Below are 21903 nucleotides of genomic sequence, written 5' to 3'. Positions count from 1 at the left end.
TTTTTGCCCCAAAAGAACATCCTGGAATAGGAATTCCCTCCCTTATCCCATTTTTCAAACCACATTAAAGTCTTTCTGCAGGTATTTCCTATAGATTCTTTTAAAATTCATTGAATTTGGCCTAATATAGAATGAATAAGTTGAACAAGAGGTACATGATAATGATGAAGTATCATTACTTTGATGCTTAAAAAATGTATGTCCCTAATGTTAGAATTCAAACATTCATATTGGTGGCTCTTGATGGCAAATGCCCCCTTTTTTAAACCTAGAGGGCACTTTTTGCTCTAGTTATTATAAACAACCCTTTTATAAATAAAATAACACAAATGACATCTACAATCATTTATTACCACAGAATACAGTTTATGTATCCTTTCATGAATGAATACACAGAGGGTACTCATCTCCAACCAAAATAATATCTTACTCTGAACCCAATGATAACCTAAGATCATTTACACCATAAACATAGCCTGTTCAGTACAAAACAGAACTGATCATGTTTACTAAATAAACAAACAATTATACTCCATTCACAAAGAGTCCATACTTTTCCTTTAGTCCTCATTCACCATCACACAGTCCTTCTTTAGCCTTCTTCTTTCTTTCATTCACCATCACACAGTCCTTCCTTAGCCTTCTTCTTTCTTTCATTCACCATCACACACCTTTCTTTACCTTATACTATCTGCCTGATGCTCATGTTAACCAAACAAACTAACAATATAATATAGCCAGTGTTGTGAATACCGTATACTACACTTCACCTCTGTAGCAATTTAAAAACAACACACACAAAAAGCCTTGTAGTAAATCAATGATGCAAGTCAGCAATTTTTTAAATAAATAACTCATACTTGAATAATCTAGAATTAACTTGCACATATGTTATCTCGCATTTCTCCTAGTACCTCACGACATTGAAGCCATTCCAACAAATAAAGTTATCTTTAACTTTCATGTTAATCAGAAACGACTATTTCATCAGTTAGCATATACCAACAATGTCTCAAATACCAAAGAATTTTCCTATAATTACAATATTTTTATCAAAATTAATTGAGTTTAAAGAACTTGCTCAAACCTTGAGAAGAAAAGATGTTGGACTTGGGATGGAGATGCTGAAGTGAAAATATAAACAAATATTTAAGATGCGATGGATTGAAGACCCTTATCAACTTCCTTGAATACTTATCTTCCACAACTGTGCTTCAAAGGTATAATTCACAAGAATGTAAATAAGCAGAATGAATAAGAATAAATATTTTGATCTGCTCAATAGATATTATCAAGATTTTTTTTCCAGTTGTAATTGTTTCTCCTTATAAGGTAAGGAAAGTACAAAGTAAGTACATGTCTCGAGATAATTGCTTTACAGTGGTATAGCTTGGATTGAAGAAATAGAAACCTTTAATGACGAAACCAATATTTCATTTTGTGTGCTTTTACTTAATGCCATCTGAACTTACGAGTCCTCAGAATAGTCACCCTCAAAAATGTAAAATCAATTGCTTTTCACGAGACTATTTTCCAGTTAGTTTGTGAGGAGACTTGTAGGTTACATTTTTTTTTTGAAATTTTTAAACTTCTGCAAATATTTATTCGATAGATTAATAACTATCACAACTGAAATACGATCCGCTCAATCACAATTTCCAGTGTCTGCAAATAAAACATTCGGACCAAGTTGTCAAGTAAGGTGCAAAAAATATAGTGATGAACAGTATTCCATTGAGTAACACATCATCTGCTAACACAAATCAGAATTGCCTAGAAACATTTGTAAATAATATAATATGTTGTAAAGTACAAACCCACTTACAAGAATTGTGGGTGAAGCTATTTCGGATATTTCAATTTTTGTTAAGTTTTTGTAATTTTTTAAGTTTAGCCAACAAGGGTATTTTTCAAAGATCTCTTTTGCACAAAATTGTCCTTGTCAATTGCATATATTTCTTAGCATTTTTTATATATTATTATCAATTATTCAATATATTAAAGTTTATGTTTTTATTCTATTTTAAAGAAACCTACAGATAATCATATCGGAGTAAATCTACCTCAATAGAGGAGTGTTTACACTATCACTGTGCACGACCAGATAAAAATATACACGATAATAACGATACTATTAATTCTTATAATAATATTTTCTTTCGTTTAATTCAATTTTGAAAAGTGCATGTCTAAAATTGATGGCATGCAGGATCAAACTGTTCATGCGCAGCTTTTTTGACATAAATTTGGTACCAAAATGATTTCTTAAAATTCTGTACAATACCAGATGCAGGCAGATTTTAAAATAATTGCAAATCTTGACTGGCCCCGATATAAAACCTGCATGGACAGACCACCATGAAAACCTTAGCTAAAACCAAAAGTTTGTGTTTTGTGTGTGTAGACTGTTTAAACAAAAAGCTGACTTTCCTGTGGCAATAAAGATCCCTCTTCATTTCGTTCATTTTGACAATGAAAAATGATGTTCAGTATCAAAATATTTTGCTTGCCTGTTCTATTCCATCAAACTGAATAAACTAAAGAGGTACATATTATGCAAGTAAGAATCAACAAAAAAACCTTTTACTGAATAAAACACATAAATATTTTACAAATATGCACATGCACAGAATGGGGGGAAAGATATTAAAATTAACTGATCTTTATCGAGTCAATAACATTCTCAAGACAAAACTTAGTACTAAATTTTGGATACATGAAGTCTGTATTTTATCTTAAAACCATAAAATGAAAGTGCTGAAAACATTATTTGCTTGTTTTACGGTCACTAATTATAAATACACTGCATCATTAATTCATCCTGAAGAAGAAAAAAATCAAAATTAGGAAGAGACAATCACCTATTCTGTTGAAGAATCAGAAGACTATACAAATTAAATTACATGGAAATCAATGTACATGGAGTTAAACTGACAAGTACCAGGTAAAAAAAATATACCTGTATCTCCAGCCATAACAACTGTCATAGTCAATCTCTTTGAACCTTCATCCCAGGAGAATTAACCCAGAAACAATTATCATAAAAAGTGCTTCTGGATGGGAGATAATAATGTTAACTCTACACCATCAGAATTCAAAGTTGTAAACATGCTAAAATTCAATGATATTACTGTTATTTTATTTCATCCACATATTTTATAACAATGACTTACAACAGATAATTACAATGTATTTAAAGATATAACACTCAGAAATGGAATTCCATAACAACATGTCTGACCAGCTTTACTACATCAGATATATCACGTAAAACAAAACACGCACACACACACAGTTGCATGCAATCCGATCTTTCACCTCAGTACGGAGGACAAGCCACATCAGTGGCACCAATCTAATGTGATTATGTTTACACAGTAAACCCATGGTACAATCTTTTCCTATACAGAGTTAAATATATATATACGTAAAAAATTTAAAGACTTTTTAGCTCTTTCTTTATATGCAGCAATACAAATCAAACGGTATATTTGGCAGACTCTGTATAAAGGAACACTAGCTGTGCGTTACATACAGAATAAAATATACATCACAGACATTATTATTCTCTCCTCCTAACAAACTCAACCTTACATTGTGTAGGTTTAAATGTGAATGGGAATGGGGATATATATTATTAAAATGAAATCTGTATGTACCTGCAAACATTTCACTCACAAAGCAAAACAACAAATTATTTTGAGAGATATTTGACTGTGGGCGATGACTGACTGTTAATCTAGGTAACACAATATCTTCAAGTGTTAATCTATAAAGGTGTGTCATAATGGTAGGACGAAAATATTCTAAAGTGAAATAAAAAAAAATCTTGATAATTTTCTTTCAGTTCCAACTGATTGAGGCATATATAAAATCACATCTGACTTAATTAATATGCCACATTTAGACTGAAAACAAGTTACTTCTAAAAACTTAAAATCGGTTGTGAAAACATGGTGAAAACCCTTGTTATACAAAAGATAAAATATTTTTAAATCAGTTTCAGCTACAGATATGGATTCCTTTCCCCATAAACTCATGACAATGTCAAGGTTCAATGATTTTTACTTAAAGTCACTTGTTTGAGTAAAAAATATTTTTTCCCTCTAGACTGTATCAAAAAAGCCTTTATAATGGTTCAGTAATTATGCTTAAACTGCTTTAAAAAAAATAGTGAGAGTAGATTTGAAAAGTTTTTGGCAACAAGTCTTAAATGACCCAAATGTTATTACAAAATTGCTTAGAGTATTCAAAGAATGTTTAAGATATTAAAAGAAAAAGAATATCATGTATCAAAATTTATCAGGAAATTTGACTGAAAATTGAATGGTGCTTCATAGTAAATAGACAGGATGAATTTAATTCAGCATAGAAAAAAATAACATAGACAAGTCATTTAATGTTTTGATGAAATGATACATCCCCATTCACAGTACAGTAGTTGTGTTTCTAAATAGATTATCTGCTAATGAGTTTCCTTTAAATTGGAAATTGCGCATTTTCCCCCACTTAATCCCTCCAGCTGAATCGACTCCTTTTACGGGATGGCGAGTCCATTAGCACATCAGGAGAGGATGTCCTCTTTCGTGAAGAATCGTAATTTTGGGAAATTTCATCCATTATAAAGCGATTCAGTTCCTCCATATTGTTATTTCGAGGCAGTTGTGTACTAGGTGTACCATGAGGTCTATTGTAGTCCACACTGATGTTTGACATTGCACCATTTAGTCCTGTAAAGAAAGGTTTACAGTAATGAAATAACTCCTCTTATCACTTGCTTAAGAAAATCATAATATACACATTATATATGTAGCCAACACTAAAAACCACAGCAAGACAACCAGATACGGTCTCATGCATACAAGCAAAATCTGTTTATGTCCTAGCACAACCTTATAGTCAATGCCATGTTACCTTATTGCCACCAGTTGAAACTGCACTCCATGTATGTAACATAGGGCATATATATGATCAAATAAAAAAGAGAAGCAACTCCTGAATCCAGGTTTGCATACAGCTGATAAGTTTCAGTAGCTGTATTGTTGCTGATAAGTTTCAGTCCACTAGTATAGGCAGGCTGTCATCACAGATCAGCATTTTGGTGACTGCTACATGATGATAGTGGAGTAACAATGAAAGTCATGTAACTTGAAACATTACTCAATATCTATGACCTTATTCTACATCATAGATATTGTGTATGAAGGTTTTACTCGGACAACAGCCTGCCTAGTACATTGAAAATAGTCAGCACCAATACATTTATGGAAACCTGGATTCAGGAATAGATTTTCCTGTAAGTTGGCTTCTGTATACCACTAGGTACCCTCCTGAAACCTAGAACAATATAAGATTTCTCTACACTTATTGGATGTTGGTTCTCGACACTGGATTCATAGGACAGATGAGTTTAAAACCAATCGGGATTAATCTTAAAACTTTCATTCAGTACAGTGGGGCCTGACAATAACATTAAAAACTGGTGTTCAATAAGATTACAGTACCAGTAAAAGTGACTACTTTCCCAATGTTTCTGGTGATTTATGGCAGTTTACCTTGAATGGCAATGGCTTCTCTAAATGCTTGTAGATCTGGCTCTGCTGGTGGCTCACATCCTTCTGTGCCAGGTACCCGTGGGGAATGAGACCTCTCCAAGCCACTAAGTCGGGAAGAGGAGGTATGGCGAACTAGTGGACCAGACAAACGATTTCTAGTGGGAGGAGACTTTCCACAAAGAAAGGCAAGCAAGTCTTCTCTACGTATATGCCTTCGCTTCTTCTTTGCCCATGCAACAATGTCCTTTGTTCTGTGCTGTCTACCTCTTTGAACACCAACATCTACACATCGTCTTAAGGAATCTACACTATCTGTAATAAAATGTTGAAACATTTTAGTCTTCGAAAAAGCCAATTTTCAATTTTGAAATCAGGATTGTACAGTTTCTTTGTATTTAAAGATTATTAGCCCACAGACAGATAAATGATGTTGAAAAGTTGAACAGGTTTCTCCTTTTCCAACACTTTGCTACCATACATGTACCTATCTATCAATCATGGGTTACAGACATGAATGTAAACTTTACTCGCCTGATGGTGACATTAACAAATCAATTTGAATTCACTTTAATACCTGGTCATAAATATGCAACAATCACAGATCATGCTACACATCCAAGTGTTGGAAAAGGAGAAACCTGTTCAAGTGACAGATGAAGGAAGCCATCTTAATTATACATGCCATTTACTAGACAGTGGGCCATGCCAGTTCTGCATCAAGATGAGAGGGATCATAGATTCTCAGAGAACCATGTAAGAAGCATGTTATAAGAATCAGCTGTTGTGTCAAAGTTGAAGTCAGATTTGGTTGAGGAATCGGAATAAGAAATGTATGAATCAGATTTGACTCCTACTTCCTTTGGGGAAATAACAACCCGCCACACATGTATAAAAAAATCTGCATGTAGCATCTTCAACTCTTCATAAATTACAAAGCTAAAACATTGACTATGCATTATATACACAAAGACATTACCTTTATATAGACTAGTTACAGATGCAGCAGCATTCTGAAAGGGTATAAACAATGAAAGCCCACTGTGTCGATCTGAAACAGAAAGGTCAAAAATATTTTAAAAAAACAACAACAACAGTGGTATAACAGTAATAGAGGGGATGGGTATCCCATAACTAATAGGAAGAAGAACTAATAAAAACTGTATCAAAGGTAATGAAAATAAGAAATTAGCTGTGGGGCAAGTGATGTGATTTTTTGTACATGTACATCTTCATGATTTTGTTATTTCATCAAATTTGTCAACAAAATTCTGTTTCTTGTTTTCCCCACTTCGGTCACAATTGATTAAAAACCACACTGACAGGAAGGTTGCATGCCTGATTTCAATCTCTTTTTTTTAACACAATTTAATAATTAGAGTATGATGCAATAGAAATTCCATAGCTAAAGGTAACTTGCAAGATAATTGTATTACTCAGGTAAATACAACAATTTTCCCCCCACTTTCCCCATTTATTTGTAAATTTTTGAGCCCACACCACCCTATTGCCACATGAAGAATATTTTTATACTGTATAATGATCCTTACCATATATAGTATTTCTATTGAATGAGTATTGTGTTATCTACAATGTACCTGTTTTGTAGATGAATGACTTCAGAACCAAAAGTACCTCATTGTCTATTCTATTATAAATCCGTGTTTGGCAAATACCAAATAACATATTTTCTTTATTAATCTTGTCCAAACCTCATCATGATTGTCCACTAAACGAGATACCAGAATAGCAGAGAAGCATGACTTTGGCCTATTAGCTACTGGAGGTGTTATAAATACAAGTGTTTTTACAAGTGTATAAGCCATTCAAAACTTTTATAACAAACCATGAAATAAGCTAGGCACTCCCTTTAACATAATACTTTACACAACAATTTTATTTTGAAATGATTCACTATTATATATATACAAGTTGATACAGATTTACAAACAAGATAGTTTGTAGTTTTTGCTATTCATTCAGTGGTATCCCAAATTATTCAACGAGACCCCAAGCAGGTTTGTTGTTTATTTATGCTTATTACCGAATAGCATTATTGTCTTAAGCATTATGAAAAAATTATAGTATTTTGAACAATCTTTTCTTATCTGTTATAGCATAACTGGGATTTTTTATATTAAATATTTCCAAGCCATTCAATCTAGTACTTGAACTAAAAAAAAAATCCCTCATCATACACATTTCTGTCATTCATTTTTAGGCATATTTGCTTTTTATGTAATATGCATTCCAGTTTCAAATTTACCATTAATTCAGTCAAGCTGTTTTTGTTTCATGCTGGAAGAGATACAAGAGGCCCAGAGGGCCTGTATCGCTCACCTGGAAATGTTAGCAAAATTAAGTTGAAATAGCCAGACATTGCTGTACATGTATTATTTACATGGTTAGTCGGGGGTTATATTTATATGCAATTGGACAAAATCCGGTCATCCTACAGGAAAAGGAGGATTTTGATCATTTGCTTTGTTTCCACAATTGGGCCCTGCCCCTCTGCCCACAGGGGGGTCAGACCCATCGTTGATACGAAATAAGTTCCCCTTCACCCAAGGATGCTTTAGACCAAATATGGACATAATCCTGTCATTCCTACAGAAAAAGAAAAAGGATTTTAAACCTATTTTTCTATTTTCCCTATTTGGCCCTGCCTCTCTGCCCCAGGGGATTAAAACCCAGTTTATACAAAATTAGTTCCCTTCACCCAAGGGTGCTTCCTGCCAAATTTGGACAAAATCCTTTCATTCCTACAGAAGAAGAAGTATTTTGAAGAATTTGCCATGTTTCCACTATTAGGCCCGCCCCCCTGCCGAAGGTGGTCAGACCCAACGTTTATACAAAATATAGTCCAACTTCACCAAAGGATGCTTTAAGACCAAATAGACAAAATCCTGTCATTCCTACAGAAGAAGAATTTGCTAAATTAACCCTATTGGCCCTACCCCTCGGGCCCCAAGGGGGCCACACCCACTGTTTATACAAAATTGATTTCCCTTCCCCATAGGATGCTACTTTTCAAATTTGGTCAAAATACGAAAAAAAATGGATATTAAAGCTATTCCTCTAAATTCGTTATTGGGCCCGCCTCTCTACCCCCAGGGGGGTCAGCTGACCAATCATTTATACAATGTTGGTTCCCCTTCACCAAAGGGTGCTTCATACCAAATATGGACAAAAATCCTGTTGTTCCTACAGTAGAATTTGCTCTATTTCACTAAAAAAGACCCTCTGCCTCAGGGCCACACTCACTGATTATACAAAATTGAGTCCCCTTGGCACAAGGATGCTCCTGACTTATTTAGGATTAAATGTCTTAACCCCTACTGTAGAAGAAGGATTTTAAAGGTTTTACCTTTATTTTCCCTATTCGCCACCCCCCCTGCCCCAAGGGTGGCCACACCCTACCGTTTATACAAATTGTGTCCACTTGGCCCAAGAATGATCCAGATTAAATTAGAAGAAAATCCCTTCGGTAGAAGAAAGATTTTGAAGGTTTTACCTCTATTTCCATAATTTGGCCCCCACCCACCGTTTTTACAAAATTAAAAGTCCCCTTGGTCTAAGGATGCTCCAAACCTAATTTAGTCAAAATCTACTTGGCCGGATGCTGCATTATGGCATAAGCTCACCATGTGAGCTAAAAATACAGAAAGTCATGAACATATGTTTTTGAAACAAGTTGATTTAGGAAGACATTAATTTGTAGAAAGAGGTATTTAATTGATACTGTTGATTGTTTAACAGGCTAATGGTAGGCACAACCCCTCATACCTCATTTTATCATTTAATTGAATGTTTAAAGAATTACCCTTTTTTTTGTTTTTAATGCTTTAAATTTAAAAAACATTGTTTACATGTACAGTTTATAATTTAATATAATTTCCATATGCAGGATTATTCCATTCAGCAGCAAATCCCTGTGTTTTATAGAGCATTAGATTGCTGACAATAAACAGGCTAAGGATCAGAGTTCTGGAGCCCAAGATTTTTTTTATGGCAAGTTTTAGCAGTCTGTACAGTGACCATGCTTTTTGGTAAGATCAAAAGTATAAAAATATGGGTGTTTCAGGTAGCCTAACTGTCGTAACTGAACCTTGTTTTTACATCTGCCACTAACAATTACATCAATTATGATGGGAGTAAAAGCAATTTATTTGGCCATATTTAAGAACCTTGAAAATTTGTAAATTAACATCTGGGAAATCAGTTCGCACGGTCTTTCTGGTTATTAGATAGCCACAGCTAGCTAGTGAGAACATCCTTTTGTTTCTTCCTTTTTTAAGAACTTGGGTTTGCGCATATTTATATTTATAATATTTCTTAAAAAAGTTGTACATCATTGTCTTATTTACATATATACACACATCATTGTTTTCTTCTATTCTCTTCAATTATAGGAATATTTCAGGTATTGGAAATCAGGTTACAAGCTTTTGGCACCTTTTTAAATTTTGCCATGCTAAATTTCTGACATCGTTTAAGCAGATTTTTGAATCAAATTCATAAATGCTGAAGTTACATATTTAATTCATATTAAAAATGCCACACCCAATATTTTTCAGAAATTAGAATAAGCTTAGGACAAAGCTATTTTTTTAAAGTTAAATACATATTGATATGTTATTCCAAATATTAGAAAATAGATCACACACTAAGTATTTTTCGTTTCATTTATTTCTACAGTGAGTGTCAAGACTGCCGCGATCAGCTGCAATTCATTCGCCTTGGTCAGTCTCTCGAAAATCATGAAATTACGCACTTCGGGAAAACAAAACTGAAACATTTGCACGAACCATATTGCTATAACAAGAACAATAATGTGATCACATATTGTAAACATGAATCGTTTTCAGTACCTTTGTATAATTGTGCTATAGAAGTTGCAGAATTTTGGAAGTGAAAAAAAAGTTTTTGTGTTGCGTATTCCCTCTGTGCTTGAAGGGTTTCCGCCATATTGGGTTCTACATCGAGTTCTTCCAAACACTCCTCTTCAAAGCTATTAAACCAATGTTCTGATGATTGTTCGGCGCCATTATCTTCTTCGTGGGCCATATTGAATACTAAGTATCAAAGTTAAAGCAACAAAGGTGAATATAAACCACACATCAGCATGAATAATCCCTCTTTTTTTTGCACAACTGCTAAACTTTCCTATCACCGTACGACGGAAGTATTGGTTTGAGCATGCGCACTAATTAAAAAGTGGCTGATTGATTGTGACGAAATTAGCCGAAGGCCGACGGTTCCTCCCGGAATGTGTGGAAAAGTGTAAATGATAATTTCAAATTGTCATTGACACTTAAAACATTAGAATAGACGTTAAAGTAATACATAATGACCGCCAAAGTATCAAGAAATGATGGTAAGTTTATAAAACCGCATTGATAATTTTCGCCTATTGGTATCCCATCAGCCTCAATGATCGACGCCATCTTGTTTATTTTCATTCGTGATGAGCATTGTAGACCGCTCATGATTTTCTACTTGTGAATCCCCGTCACGGGGATATTCAGCAGACATAGGGCGGATTGTGAGTAAACAGGCAAAGGTGACCGTCCCGTCTAAAAGCCCATCAAGCCCCGGGCGAGATCACAACAGAACGGTCACTTTAAACGACTCCAAAAACACCATGAACAATCATGTGAATGATGGAACAGAACAGCAAGATGTGGAAATGGACAACGCTTCTAAAGAGGGTTCGACAGGTTTTACATATGAAACTAACGTTTGCATCAGTATTACTTTCAGTTCGAATTAACAAACCAACAAATCAATGTCATGCATTATGGATGCAAAACAGATCATCACTCTTGGCCTTGTTGCCCTTCATAACAAACCGATTCATTGATCTTTGTGTTGGTTTTACCGGCTAGAAAATGAATTGATTGTGCTTTTAAACTGCTTGTGCTATATACTCTCTCTAACCTTATATAATATATCCACAACTGAATCTGATACATTTTTGGTTATTTTCACACGAGATGAAAATAATGGACCTATTTGAGACTCTAAATTGGGGCTAAAAGTAGTCTTTTTTTGTATCACTCGATAGCACAGTCAGCATAAATAGGACAAAATGTTACAAGCACTAGCCAGACTTTCAGCTGGGCCCACAGGGGTGCCGAACAAATTCAAGAAATACAAAAAATGAACTGTTATTATCATCAGTATTCATCACAGCTTGTCATAATGTGTTTTAAGGCAGGTTTTGCAGCTGCTGAAACATTTCTATTTTGAAAGTGTGCTTTTTCTATTTGTTTTTATAGAGGAGGGTAAGGAGGGAGCAGTTGAAAGTAACTTGACCACAGTGAATGGAGACATACAAGGGATAGGGGCCACCAACCACCAGGACAATGAAGAAGACCAACAGATGGATGAGGGTCAGTACTATGGTGATAGAGGACTGAACATGCATTTGTAAGAATTTGCTACCACAGCACATTTAACATAAAATTACTGCTAATACGTCAAGACAATCAGAAAGTGTTCAATGAGTTTGTGAGCATACTTGGGACAAAACAAAATAGAACATTAGTGATACTTGTGCTTTCATCTGTTTGAATTTGACATTTTATTTGTGTAGATGAAAGCAGAGCAGAGGCTACATTTTCCTTCATAGTTGACAATATCAGTAAGCTGAAGGAGACGACTCTAAGTCCTCTCTGCATGATCAGGAATTTACCATGGTGAGTTGATTAAAAAATTGATGAATGTAACTTATTTTTTTCGATGTATAAAAGAAACATGTATTTTACCGTTACCTTGCAGTAGTTGGGTCTTTTCCGTGTTTAAACATATTATTGTGTCATATAAGATATAGTCATTATATAAGGCTTGATATAAAATCGTTTAGCTGGAGTGATATTTCAGACATATTTCATTAGCTTTTAAGACCATTTGATTGTTGTTTTCAAGCTTTTGTGATGAATATTTTTTTCACTGGTTTCTAAAATACATGTATATTTCAGGAAAATCATGATAATGCCAAGATTTAGCCAAAATCCAGAGAGACACAATCAGAAAACACTAGGATTCTTTGTGCAATGTAATGGAGACTCGGATTCAGCGTGAGTATTTTGGTCTTAAATAATAAGACCTACTGAAATGGTTAGTCATTTGGTACAGAGGAGTCATATTGGCAGGGCTCTCCCCAATTTCGCGAGCCAATTGATCACCCTTGGTTCTCCCCAGATTTTTTTAAGCTGATATGTTTCATTTTCAACGGACGTTCAAGACCGGTCCGGACACAACACTGTAGCATGCTGAACAATACCATATCAAATTTAGGGAGAGAGGCAGGATTTTTTTTTCTAAAGGACCGGTGCCTTTTTAATTGGGAATTTTACTGCGCGGACACAATTAATTGAATTTTACGACATGTCACGGATGTATGATATTAGGGAAAAATTGTTTGATCACGCTCCAACAACCTCATGTGTAAACAAAGCTTGAATTCAATGCCCCAAGATAAACTTCTATTTGTCAAAAAAATTACAACGTTGTACAACAGTCTATTAGAAGGCATACTTTATTTTTTAGCTCACCTGGTCCGAAGGACCAAGGTGAGCTTATGCCATACCGCAGCGACCGTCGTCCGTCATCCGTCAACTTTACACTACTAGTCATGAACCACTGTGCAGATTTTAACAAAATTTGGTGTGGTGCATCCTTGGGTGAAGAAGAACCAATTTTGTATAAATGGTGGGTCTGGCCCCCCAGGGGCCTGAGGGGCGTGGCCAAATAGGGGAAATATAGCAAATTATTCTTAAAAATCCTTCTTCTTCAGAAGGAATGAAAGGATTTGGTTAGAAGCATCCTTGGGGGAAGGGGAACAAAGTTTGTATAAATGGTGGGTCTGGCCCCCCTGGGGGCTGAGGGGTGGGGCCCAATAGGGGAAATATAGCAAATTCTTTAAAATCCTTCTTCTGTAGGAATGAAAGGATTTGGTCAATATTTGGTCAAAAGCATCCTTGTGGGAAGGGGAACTAAGTTTGTATAAATGGTGGGTCTGGCCCCCCTGAGGGCTTAGGGGCGGGGCCCAATAGGGGAAATATCGCAAATTATTCTTTAAAATCCTTCTTCTTCTGTAGGAATGACAGGATTTGGTCCATATTTGGTGTGGAGCATCATTGGGTAGTGGGGAACCAATTTTGTATAAACGGTGGGTGTGGACCCTTGGGACCTGAGGGGAGGGGCCCAATAGGGGAAATAGACGTAAATCTTCAAAATCCTTCTCCTTTGGTAGGAATGGCAGGATTTTGTCCATATTTGGTCTGAAGCATTCAGGGGAACAAATTTTGTATAAACAGTGTGTCTGACCCCGCTGTAGGCAGAGAGGCGGGGCCCAATAGGGAAAATAGAGGTAAAACCTTTAAAAATCCTTCTTCTGCCATAGGGATTAAGGGATTTTATCCTTATTAAGTCTGGAGCATCCTAGGGCCAAGGGGACTCAATTTTGTATAAGCAGTAGGTGTGGTCTCCGAGGGGGGTGGGGCAGAAGGGCGGGGCCCAATAGGAAAAATAGAGGTAAAACCTTTAAAATGCTTTTCAGACCATCAGGATTAAGGGATTTTATCCTTATTTAGGTTGGAGCATCCTTGGGTGACGGTGACTCAATTTTGTATAATTGGTGGGTATGACCCCCGTAGGGGCATAGGGGTGGGGCTCTGTTTGAAGTTTGTTCTCTATATCTCAAGAACTGGATGGATCTTTCTGAAATTTCATATGTACTAACAGCACCTACCATGGAGTGCTATATCTTTACTTCATACCAATCACTTTAATTATATTCAGGTGAGCGATACAGGCCCTCTGGGCCTCTTGTTTTACAAGCGATTTATTAAAATGTGTATCGGTTTTGTACTTTGAATACCATATATGACATATGAGGGTGTTTTTTTATAATTGTATCCTCAGTTTATCCTCTTTAAAAATAATTTAAAGAAGAATTATTTAAAAGTTTTTAATGTTGCATATAGGGGAGACAATCAATGAAAAATGTCATCTCCCATTTACTATTATGGTAAGAGAAAATGTTTAACTAAAATTTACAGTAACAAAATTTCTTTTAAAACTGTTTGGCAGTAAATTTGATTGAAGGTTTAAACAGCTTTTTTATTTGGGCCCTTCCTATAAAAATAACAACTCCGGATTTTCATTCCGCTTTTTGTTTTGTACTTTACACAATCAAAGATGGCGACCATCACTAACTGAATACACACGCTGTTTCAGCGTTGTCAAATACAATCAAATGTGAGTAAATAAATACTTAAAAGCCTGATCAAGTGTTTGTTTTCAAGTCTTACAGTTGTTTCCTCAATTAAACACCTATTGATCATGTTAGAGGACCCAGTGGTAATTTATTTATACTCGAGTGAGCATGCCTGCCGAACACCTGTGGATTTGGCCTCAGGTCCCCTCCCCCGCTAATTACAGCCCCCTGAGGCTCAAACCACCGTGCAACTGACATATTGGGTCATTACTGGACTTGGGGCATCCTTGTTAGCTCACCTGGCACGAAGTGCCAAGTGAGCTTATGCCGTGGTGCGGCGTCCGTCCGGCGTCAATATTTTACTTTAAACGACTTCTTCTTAATAACCGAAAGGCCTAGGGTGATGATATTTGGCCAATAGCAAACTTGGATGAAGGGCTACAAAGTTTGTTAAAATTAATGACCTTCATCTATTTTCAAGGTCACAGGGGTCAAGTATGTTAAAAACTTCAAACAACTTCTTCTCAATAACCAAACTGCCCAGGGAGATGATATTTGGTCAGTAGCATGCTAGGGTGAAGGGCTACAAGGTTTGTTCAAATGAATGACCTTCAATTATATTCAAGGTCACAGGGGTCAATTGTCTTAAAAAAACTTTGAATAACTTCTTCTGAATAAGCAAAATGCCCAGGGTGATGATATTTGGCCAGTAGCATGCTGAGATGAAGGGCTACAAAGTTTGTTCAAATGAATGACCTTCACCCATATTCAAGGTCACAGGGGTCAAATATGTTAAAAACTTTAAACAACTTCTTCTCAATAACCAAAATGCCCAGGGTAATGATATTTGGCCAGTAGCATGCTGAGATAAAGGGCTACAAAGTTTGTTCAAATAAATGACCTTCACCCATATTCAAGGTCACAGGGGTCAAATATGTTAAAAACTTTAAACAACTTCTTCTGAATAACCAAAATGCCCTGGGTGATGATATTTAGTCAGTAGCATACTAGGATCAAGGGCTACCAAGTTTGTTTAAATGTATGACCTTGAATCATATTCAAGGTCACAAGGAGCAAATATGTTTAAAATATTTCAACAACTTGTTCTGAATAACCAAAAGGCTCAGGATGTTGATATTTAGTTAGTAGCATATGCTGGGATCAAGGACTACTATGTTTGTTAAAGTGAATGACTTTGACTTATATTCAAGGTCACAGGGGTCAAATTTGTTTAAAATCTTTAAACAACCTCTTATGAATAACCCTCGGTCCCAGGATGTTTATACTTTGCAAGTTGCATCCTGAGATGAAAGGCTATACAATGTGTTCAACATAATGACTTTGTTCAACTTTCAATCACAGGGGTGAAATGTTTTTTAAAAAAAAAACAGGGTCTTTTGAACGAATCTTAATCATAAATACTGATATTTTGCCTGTAGCTTTATTTTAGATCACTTTTAAGGTTACAAGTGTGAGTTTTATACCAGGTGAGCGATGCAGGCCCATTGGGCCTCTTGTTATTTATTCAGTGTCAAATTCTTGTGTGGAAGACCCCCTCAGTACAAATAACAAGATGATACAGTTTAAGGTGATATGGTCAGTTAAGCTGATACGATATGGTGGATTTCTACCTGAAGCTGATACGGTTCCGTATCAGCTAAATGGCCTGGGGAGAACCCTGATTGGCTCAACCTGCACGCAAAAGTCGTTCTGGTTTGAAATATATGCAGCAGGAAACAATTCCTATTAGCAATTAAGGCTTTACATGATTAATGACATGTACAATTTGCTTTCCCCTTTCACATCATCCCAGAAAATTGATCTGTACAAATGTTGTTTCTCATGCTTGAATTTCAATATATTCATGTTTTGTTACCAGAATACATCAGAAGAATTCTGAATATGTCCCTGAGATACTAGTATTGTTACTGTATCAGATGAACTACAGTTACGCTTGTCTTATGATTTTGATTATATGTGATACTTTGTTTAGGTCCTGGTCATGCAATGCTTCAGCAACACTGAAAATACTCAACCACAACACAGATGGGGAAAACTTTAGTAGAAGTAAGTATTATTCTCAACAAAAACATGTTATAATATAGATAAGGAAAGTTTGGGTATAAGTACTATACTTCACAATACAGATAGGAAAAACTCTAATATCTGTTTATAATCCACTACAAAACAGACTGAGGATGCTTTTTAAGGAGTAATTGTGATACTCCACCACTGCTAGTGATATGAAATATATTTGGCTAACCTGTTCTGAAGGCGTGGCATACTGTGGCATCCGTCATCAATCCATCATCAAACTGTTCAAAATTTTTTTTGTCTAAACCACTGAACACAATTTCATGTAATGCACAAACATTTATAGAGAATACCTTAAAAGTTCATAAGAGGCCATACTGTAAACTTCCCACATAAATAAACATCCAACGCACTTACTGTTATAAATAATACATACATCCATCTCATTCTGGGGTTAAGTTGTGATTAATGAAAGTCAAATGTTGAAATTAGTTTTAATTTTCCCAAATGTTTTGACTTAACATTTTGCTTTAAAACTGATGTTCAAGTTTTTCAAGGAACTTTTTGAAATTTTCACTAATCGATGTAGAGGGATATCATTTTGATTTTTCTTTCATATTTCAAAATAAATTTGAAAATGACCATTTCAAATTAAAAAATGTTATCATTTTGCTATGGCCAACACATTTTAGCCTCCTCTTCTTTGATTGCACATGTTAAGGGTTTACCTCACCAATATATCTAAGTGAATTAATTGGGTGTTTTTTTCTACAGAAATCCAGCATTCTTTTTACAACAAGGAGAATGATTGGGGTTACAGTCATTTCATGGCCTGGAATGTGAGTTTTTCATTTTGTCATATTGGTATCTACGAAAGATCTAGTGGCAGAATTGTTATAGTATTATTTCCAACCTTTCCATTTTGACTTAAATAAAAATAAATTTCTGTTGAAAGTATTTAAAAATCAACATTGTGATCGCAATTTTTCAACAAGATGGAAAAGAATAAATGTTTCTAAAACAGCTGAAAGTACCTACATCTAAAGCAGAAACTGTGAGACAAATATTCCTCATGGCAGACAAGGCCACAGACAATTCGCAGGGGAAACAGTTTGAAATCATGGCAATATTTTTGCACAATGGAGATATTTTCATTTACAATAGAAACTTCATATTTATAATGTAAAGCAGGTTATTTCATATTTATATGTCTCTCCGGCAGAGAATACATTGATGTCATCCTGTCTGCCTATTTGTCTATCAATATTTGGCTTGTCCATAGCTTCCTGACTGTAGTGAAGATTTACACAAATATTTCTGGCATCTAACTCTGGAACCCTGTTAAAAGTCAGATTTATATGTTCAAATGCAAAGTCACAGCTACGTCTAACACACAAGAGAATGTGAACAGTTTCTATCAAATAATCAAAGGCCCCTTTTCTCAGTTTTGATATTCAGAAAAAAGCCTGCATAGCTTCTTTGCAAACTCATGAATACTTGTCATAGCAAAATAATTTTATTTGTAGGAGCTTATGGATCCCAGTCGGGGGTTTGTCAAGGATGACAAGATTTCACTAGAGGTCTATGTCAAAGCAGATGCCCCTCATGGTGTCAGGTAACGTTGAACTTTTATGACCTCATATAGTATAGTATATCCATCATTACACTGTCTTTTAATGCTTGTATTCTTCGACTATCCTGGTAATCGGTTAGAAATTTAATGAAGATTTGTGCAAATGACATGGAACAGTTAGTAATGTTTTGTTTGTGGTTATCATCTTCTCAACAATCACAGGGGATAAGTTAATATTCCCATCAAAGACAGCACAAGGCATAATTGCTGAATTATTGTCTCGCCGCCACGAAGTAGCGGAAGTAAGCCCAAGGTGTTACTTTTCTGCTGACGACGTCGTCAACATTAAGTTTTTGCATTTAAGTTAGTTTCACTGAAAGTATAAATGCTAAACCAACCAAACTTGGACCATAGATGCATCTTAGGTATTAACTCTCAACCTATGCATCAAATGCTGGATGCGGCCTACCTTTCATGGTCCATTGACTTTGTCAGCATCTTGATCGATATTAAGGTTTTGCTTTTAAGTTAGTTTCTCTGAAACTAAGTTCGTTTCTCTGAAACTAAGTTCGTTTCTCTGAAACTATAAGTGCTACACCAACCAAACTTCATATCATTTCATTTACCGGTATGTCGCCTTTTTACATTGAATTTATTTCACTGATATGTGCATGGATGGTCAAAGCGGGACACACAGGGTAGACATATCAATCCGAATGGCTTGTTACATGTAAATATTAAAGATTCTTACCATATATTAAGTTATCAATTTAAAAGCATATTGAATTAGTATCCCCAAGTAAGATGATCATGTAATTCAGCTGTTATCATGATCAGTGATGATATGAAAAATGGACAAGATTTGGGCAACTGGCAAAAGAGAAAATGGGTAACTGGAATGACCAGACAAGTTCGACAGGGACATGAACATATGCTGATATTAGCTTCAGATATATTGGACAATAAAATCTGAAAAAGTAGAATTCACAGTGTATATTTTACAGATCCATCATCATAGACAATGAGGTGTATTTTTTTTGTGGTTTAAAGTTTGATGGCCCATGTGTGAATGGAAGGAGATTACCATTTGTTAAAATCTGCTTTACATGAACAGTCAAATTCCTTAAGTACTTGCAGTCAAAAATATCTATTTTGTATTTTATTTGCAGTTGGGACTCCAAAAAGCACACAGGTTTTGTTGGCTTGAAGAACCAGGGTGCCACTTGCTACATGAATTCTCTTCTCCAGACTCTCTACTTTACAAACAGGTTACGGAAGGTACTGTCTTTACACATAGTTTTGTAATGTTTCTTTCATTGTCATATTTGCAAAAGTGATTAACACTTGTCTGTAGATAATTGTTGTAATAAAACTTTGAAAATTTTACTTTCTCTAGAAAGTCCATTGAATTAGCATTCTTGCATGCTTCCGAGGAGCTTTTTATTGTTTGTGAAGCAAATCTTAATTTAACCATCTGTTTTAACTTAGACATTTGAAAGTAGTAAATTGAGTTTTGACAAATGAAATAATGTCAGAAAAACTAATCATTTGATGTCATTCTGTCGCTTGATATTATGTTCTCTTCTGACAAATGATATTAAGTGGAATTCACTTTTAGTATTGAAATTCAGTGTAAATATAACTGTCCTATTTCTAAAATGGGCATATTTTGCAGGAAGATATCTTGAAGGTTCGAAAATATCAGCTTTCAGAATGGTTTAAAATTTACTGTTTTTCAAATATTCTTTGAATTTACAGATCATATTCCTAAACAGTTCTTATTATACTTGCATTTCCTTTGAAAAAAATATGTTTGTATGATAACCAGAGTGAAGTGTATTTTAGGGTTTTCACTTTTATTGATTATCGCTACACAGACAGAATTGTTTTGTGTATTAAATTGCATCATGATCTTTTAGACCTTTACGTCATGAAGCACTTTGTGACAGCCCCAAAGATACTCTCATCACACAGTTCTTTTTTGCTACATTAAGAATTATTATAAAATATCATTTTTACTGCTGTTGAAATTGTGTCTTGAATGTCAACTGGAACTTGTTCAAATACGTGTCAAGTGACCTATACTGCCCAAATAAAAGTCTGTCAGATATGGAATGGTTGTATTGAATATCAGAGTTTATAGATGCAAAGTAGAATATTTGATGTTGACCAGGCTGTGTACCAGATGCCAACAGAGAGTGATGACTCGACCAAGAGTGTACCTCTCGCCCTGCAGAGAGTCTTCTATGAACTCCAATATAGTGATAAACCAGTAGGCACAAAGAAACTTACAAAATCATTTGGGTAAGTACATTGTTGTACAACAGAGACTTCATAAAACTTTGATAACTTATCACGTTTCTTTGCTAGAAAGTAACCAAGGAAGTTGTTATTGGTTTTATTTTTTTGTCTGTATAAAATACTGCTTCTCTGTCTTAAAAAGATATAAGTTACATGTTTGTAAATGTGAAGTTGAAATGTAACAAAAATAAGCTGTCTTAGTGATGTAAGACATGCCAACCCTCCTGCAAGACGTTGGAGACTCTTCAAAACATGTCCACCTCTCTTAAAACATACCGCCCACTTTCTGATAGAATTTTTTTTTTATATCCCAAGTCATGACCTGCAAGGTGAGTAAATTGACAGAGCCTCACAGATGTGAGCAATACAAGACGAATTGTGCCTCTTGTAATAGTGGCATTTATATTTCAGCTGGGAAACATTTGATACCTTCATGCAACATGACGTTCAAGAGTTGTGCAGAGTGGTAAGAATACTCATTTGCCATCAGTTAAAATTCTTGATTATTTATTTTCCTGTAAATGCTAGATCAAATAACTTCTTAAAATGGTCTACACCTTTTCTCTTCTATGCAACTGCTTTCTATTCTGAACTAGCCTCCCATTATTGTTGACCAAATTACTATTTCACAAAATCTCCTTTCTTACACCCAGATGTCCTAGAGTTGAATACACTAAAAGGATGGAAAGGTATTTTGGATTGTGAACTAAACTGTAAATTGCATTACCCCTGCATGATATTTTCCCCACTGAAGAGTGGTAATTTTACCATAGTTTAGGAGAAAAAATGTCAGTTTTGGTTATGTTCTGTTCATTTCCTGCTGGAAAAAAATGAAAACTTGATTGGAATTATATGATGGAATGGTGTTTAGATGGTATAACAGCTTTGATCTGGACCAACTCCTGGGGTGTGGAGAAGGGGTGGGGGCATGTGAATGGGTAAGTTTGTTTAAACTCGAAGGAGATATGTAGAAACTCGACAAATAAATAGTCTTCCTCAGTTCATGAATAGAACTGTCCCCTGGTCCTTCAGGTTTGCTATTGTTGATGCATGTTTAGGTAATAAAATATTTACATGTAAGTTGTTAATTTTCATTCAAAAACCATTCAAACTTGACTGGATTTTTTTTTTAATGGTAGTTTGATAGTATGAAAAAAAGACCTTAGGGCTAGAGGCAGAGTGCTGAACCAAAAATGCTATCATGCAATCTTGAAGGA

At 35.2% G+C, this 21903-nt stretch overlaps 2 protein-coding genes across 6 annotated transcripts in view; one reads left to right on the top strand and one right to left on the bottom strand.

Annotated features, from left to right (window-relative positions):
- Window positions 1–330: 330 nt before the first annotated feature.
- On the bottom strand, window positions 331–10749 carry LOC110453662 (UPF0472 protein C16orf72-like). Its single transcript, XM_021502710.1, has 4 exons — window positions 10424–10749; window positions 6532–6603; window positions 5556–5867; window positions 331–4730 (listed from the first exon to the last, which is right to left on the bottom strand). The coding sequence occupies exons 1-4, from the start codon at window positions 10617–10619 to the stop codon at window positions 4510–4512; spliced, it is 801 nt and encodes a 266-aa protein (XP_021358385.1). The 5' UTR covers window positions 10620–10749; the 3' UTR covers window positions 331–4509.
- Window positions 10750–10799: 50 nt separating this feature from the next.
- Window positions 10800–21903, top strand: part of LOC110453660 (ubiquitin carboxyl-terminal hydrolase 7-like) — a 47747-nt gene continuing 36643 nt past the window's right edge. For 2 of the 5 annotated variants that reach the window (XM_021502706.1, XM_021502705.1), the window contains exons 1-10: window positions 10982–11263; window positions 11834–11947; window positions 12151–12253; window positions 12536–12634; window positions 16772–16845; window positions 17587–17651; window positions 18339–18427; window positions 19555–19663; window positions 20559–20689; window positions 21098–21152. In XM_021502706.1, coding sequence (XP_021358381.1) covers window positions 11197–11263; window positions 11834–11947; window positions 12151–12253; window positions 12536–12634; window positions 16772–16845; window positions 17587–17651; window positions 18339–18427; window positions 19555–19663; window positions 20559–20689; window positions 21098–21152 — 906 coding nt within the window. In that variant the 5' untranslated portion in view covers window positions 10982–11196. Of the gene's footprint in view, window positions 10930–10981; window positions 11273–11833; window positions 11948–12150; window positions 12254–12535; window positions 12635–16771; window positions 16846–17586; window positions 17652–18338; window positions 18428–19554; window positions 19664–20558; window positions 20690–21097; window positions 21153–21903 lie in introns of those variants that run through there. The other 3 variants (XM_021502703.1, XM_021502702.1, XM_021502707.1) reach the window with 2 other exon arrangements.

Source organism: Mizuhopecten yessoensis, unplaced genomic scaffold (assembly GCF_002113885.1).
Source record: "Mizuhopecten yessoensis strain PY_sf001 unplaced genomic scaffold, ASM211388v2 scaffold7479, whole genome shotgun sequence".
Taxonomy (NCBI): Eukaryota; Metazoa; Mollusca; class Bivalvia; order Pectinida; family Pectinidae; genus Mizuhopecten; species Mizuhopecten yessoensis.
Note: the sequence above shows the minus strand (reverse complement) of the source record. Positions and strands in the feature narration are given on the sequence as shown.

Excerpts from the sequence above, each read along its gene's own strand:
- LOC110453662 (XM_021502710.1), bottom strand. The coding sequence starts at position 10,619 with ATGGCCCACGAAGAAGATAATGGCGCCGAACAATCATCAGAACATTGG. Across the intron at positions 6,604-10,423 it reads TATAGCACAATTATACAAAG|ATCGACACAGTGGGCTTTCA; the intron begins GTACTGAAAACG and ends TTTCTGTTTCAG. Across the intron at positions 4,731-5,555 it reads AGAAGCCATTGCCATTCAAG|GACTAAATGGTGCAATGTCA; the intron begins GTAAACTGCCAT and ends CTTTCTTTACAG.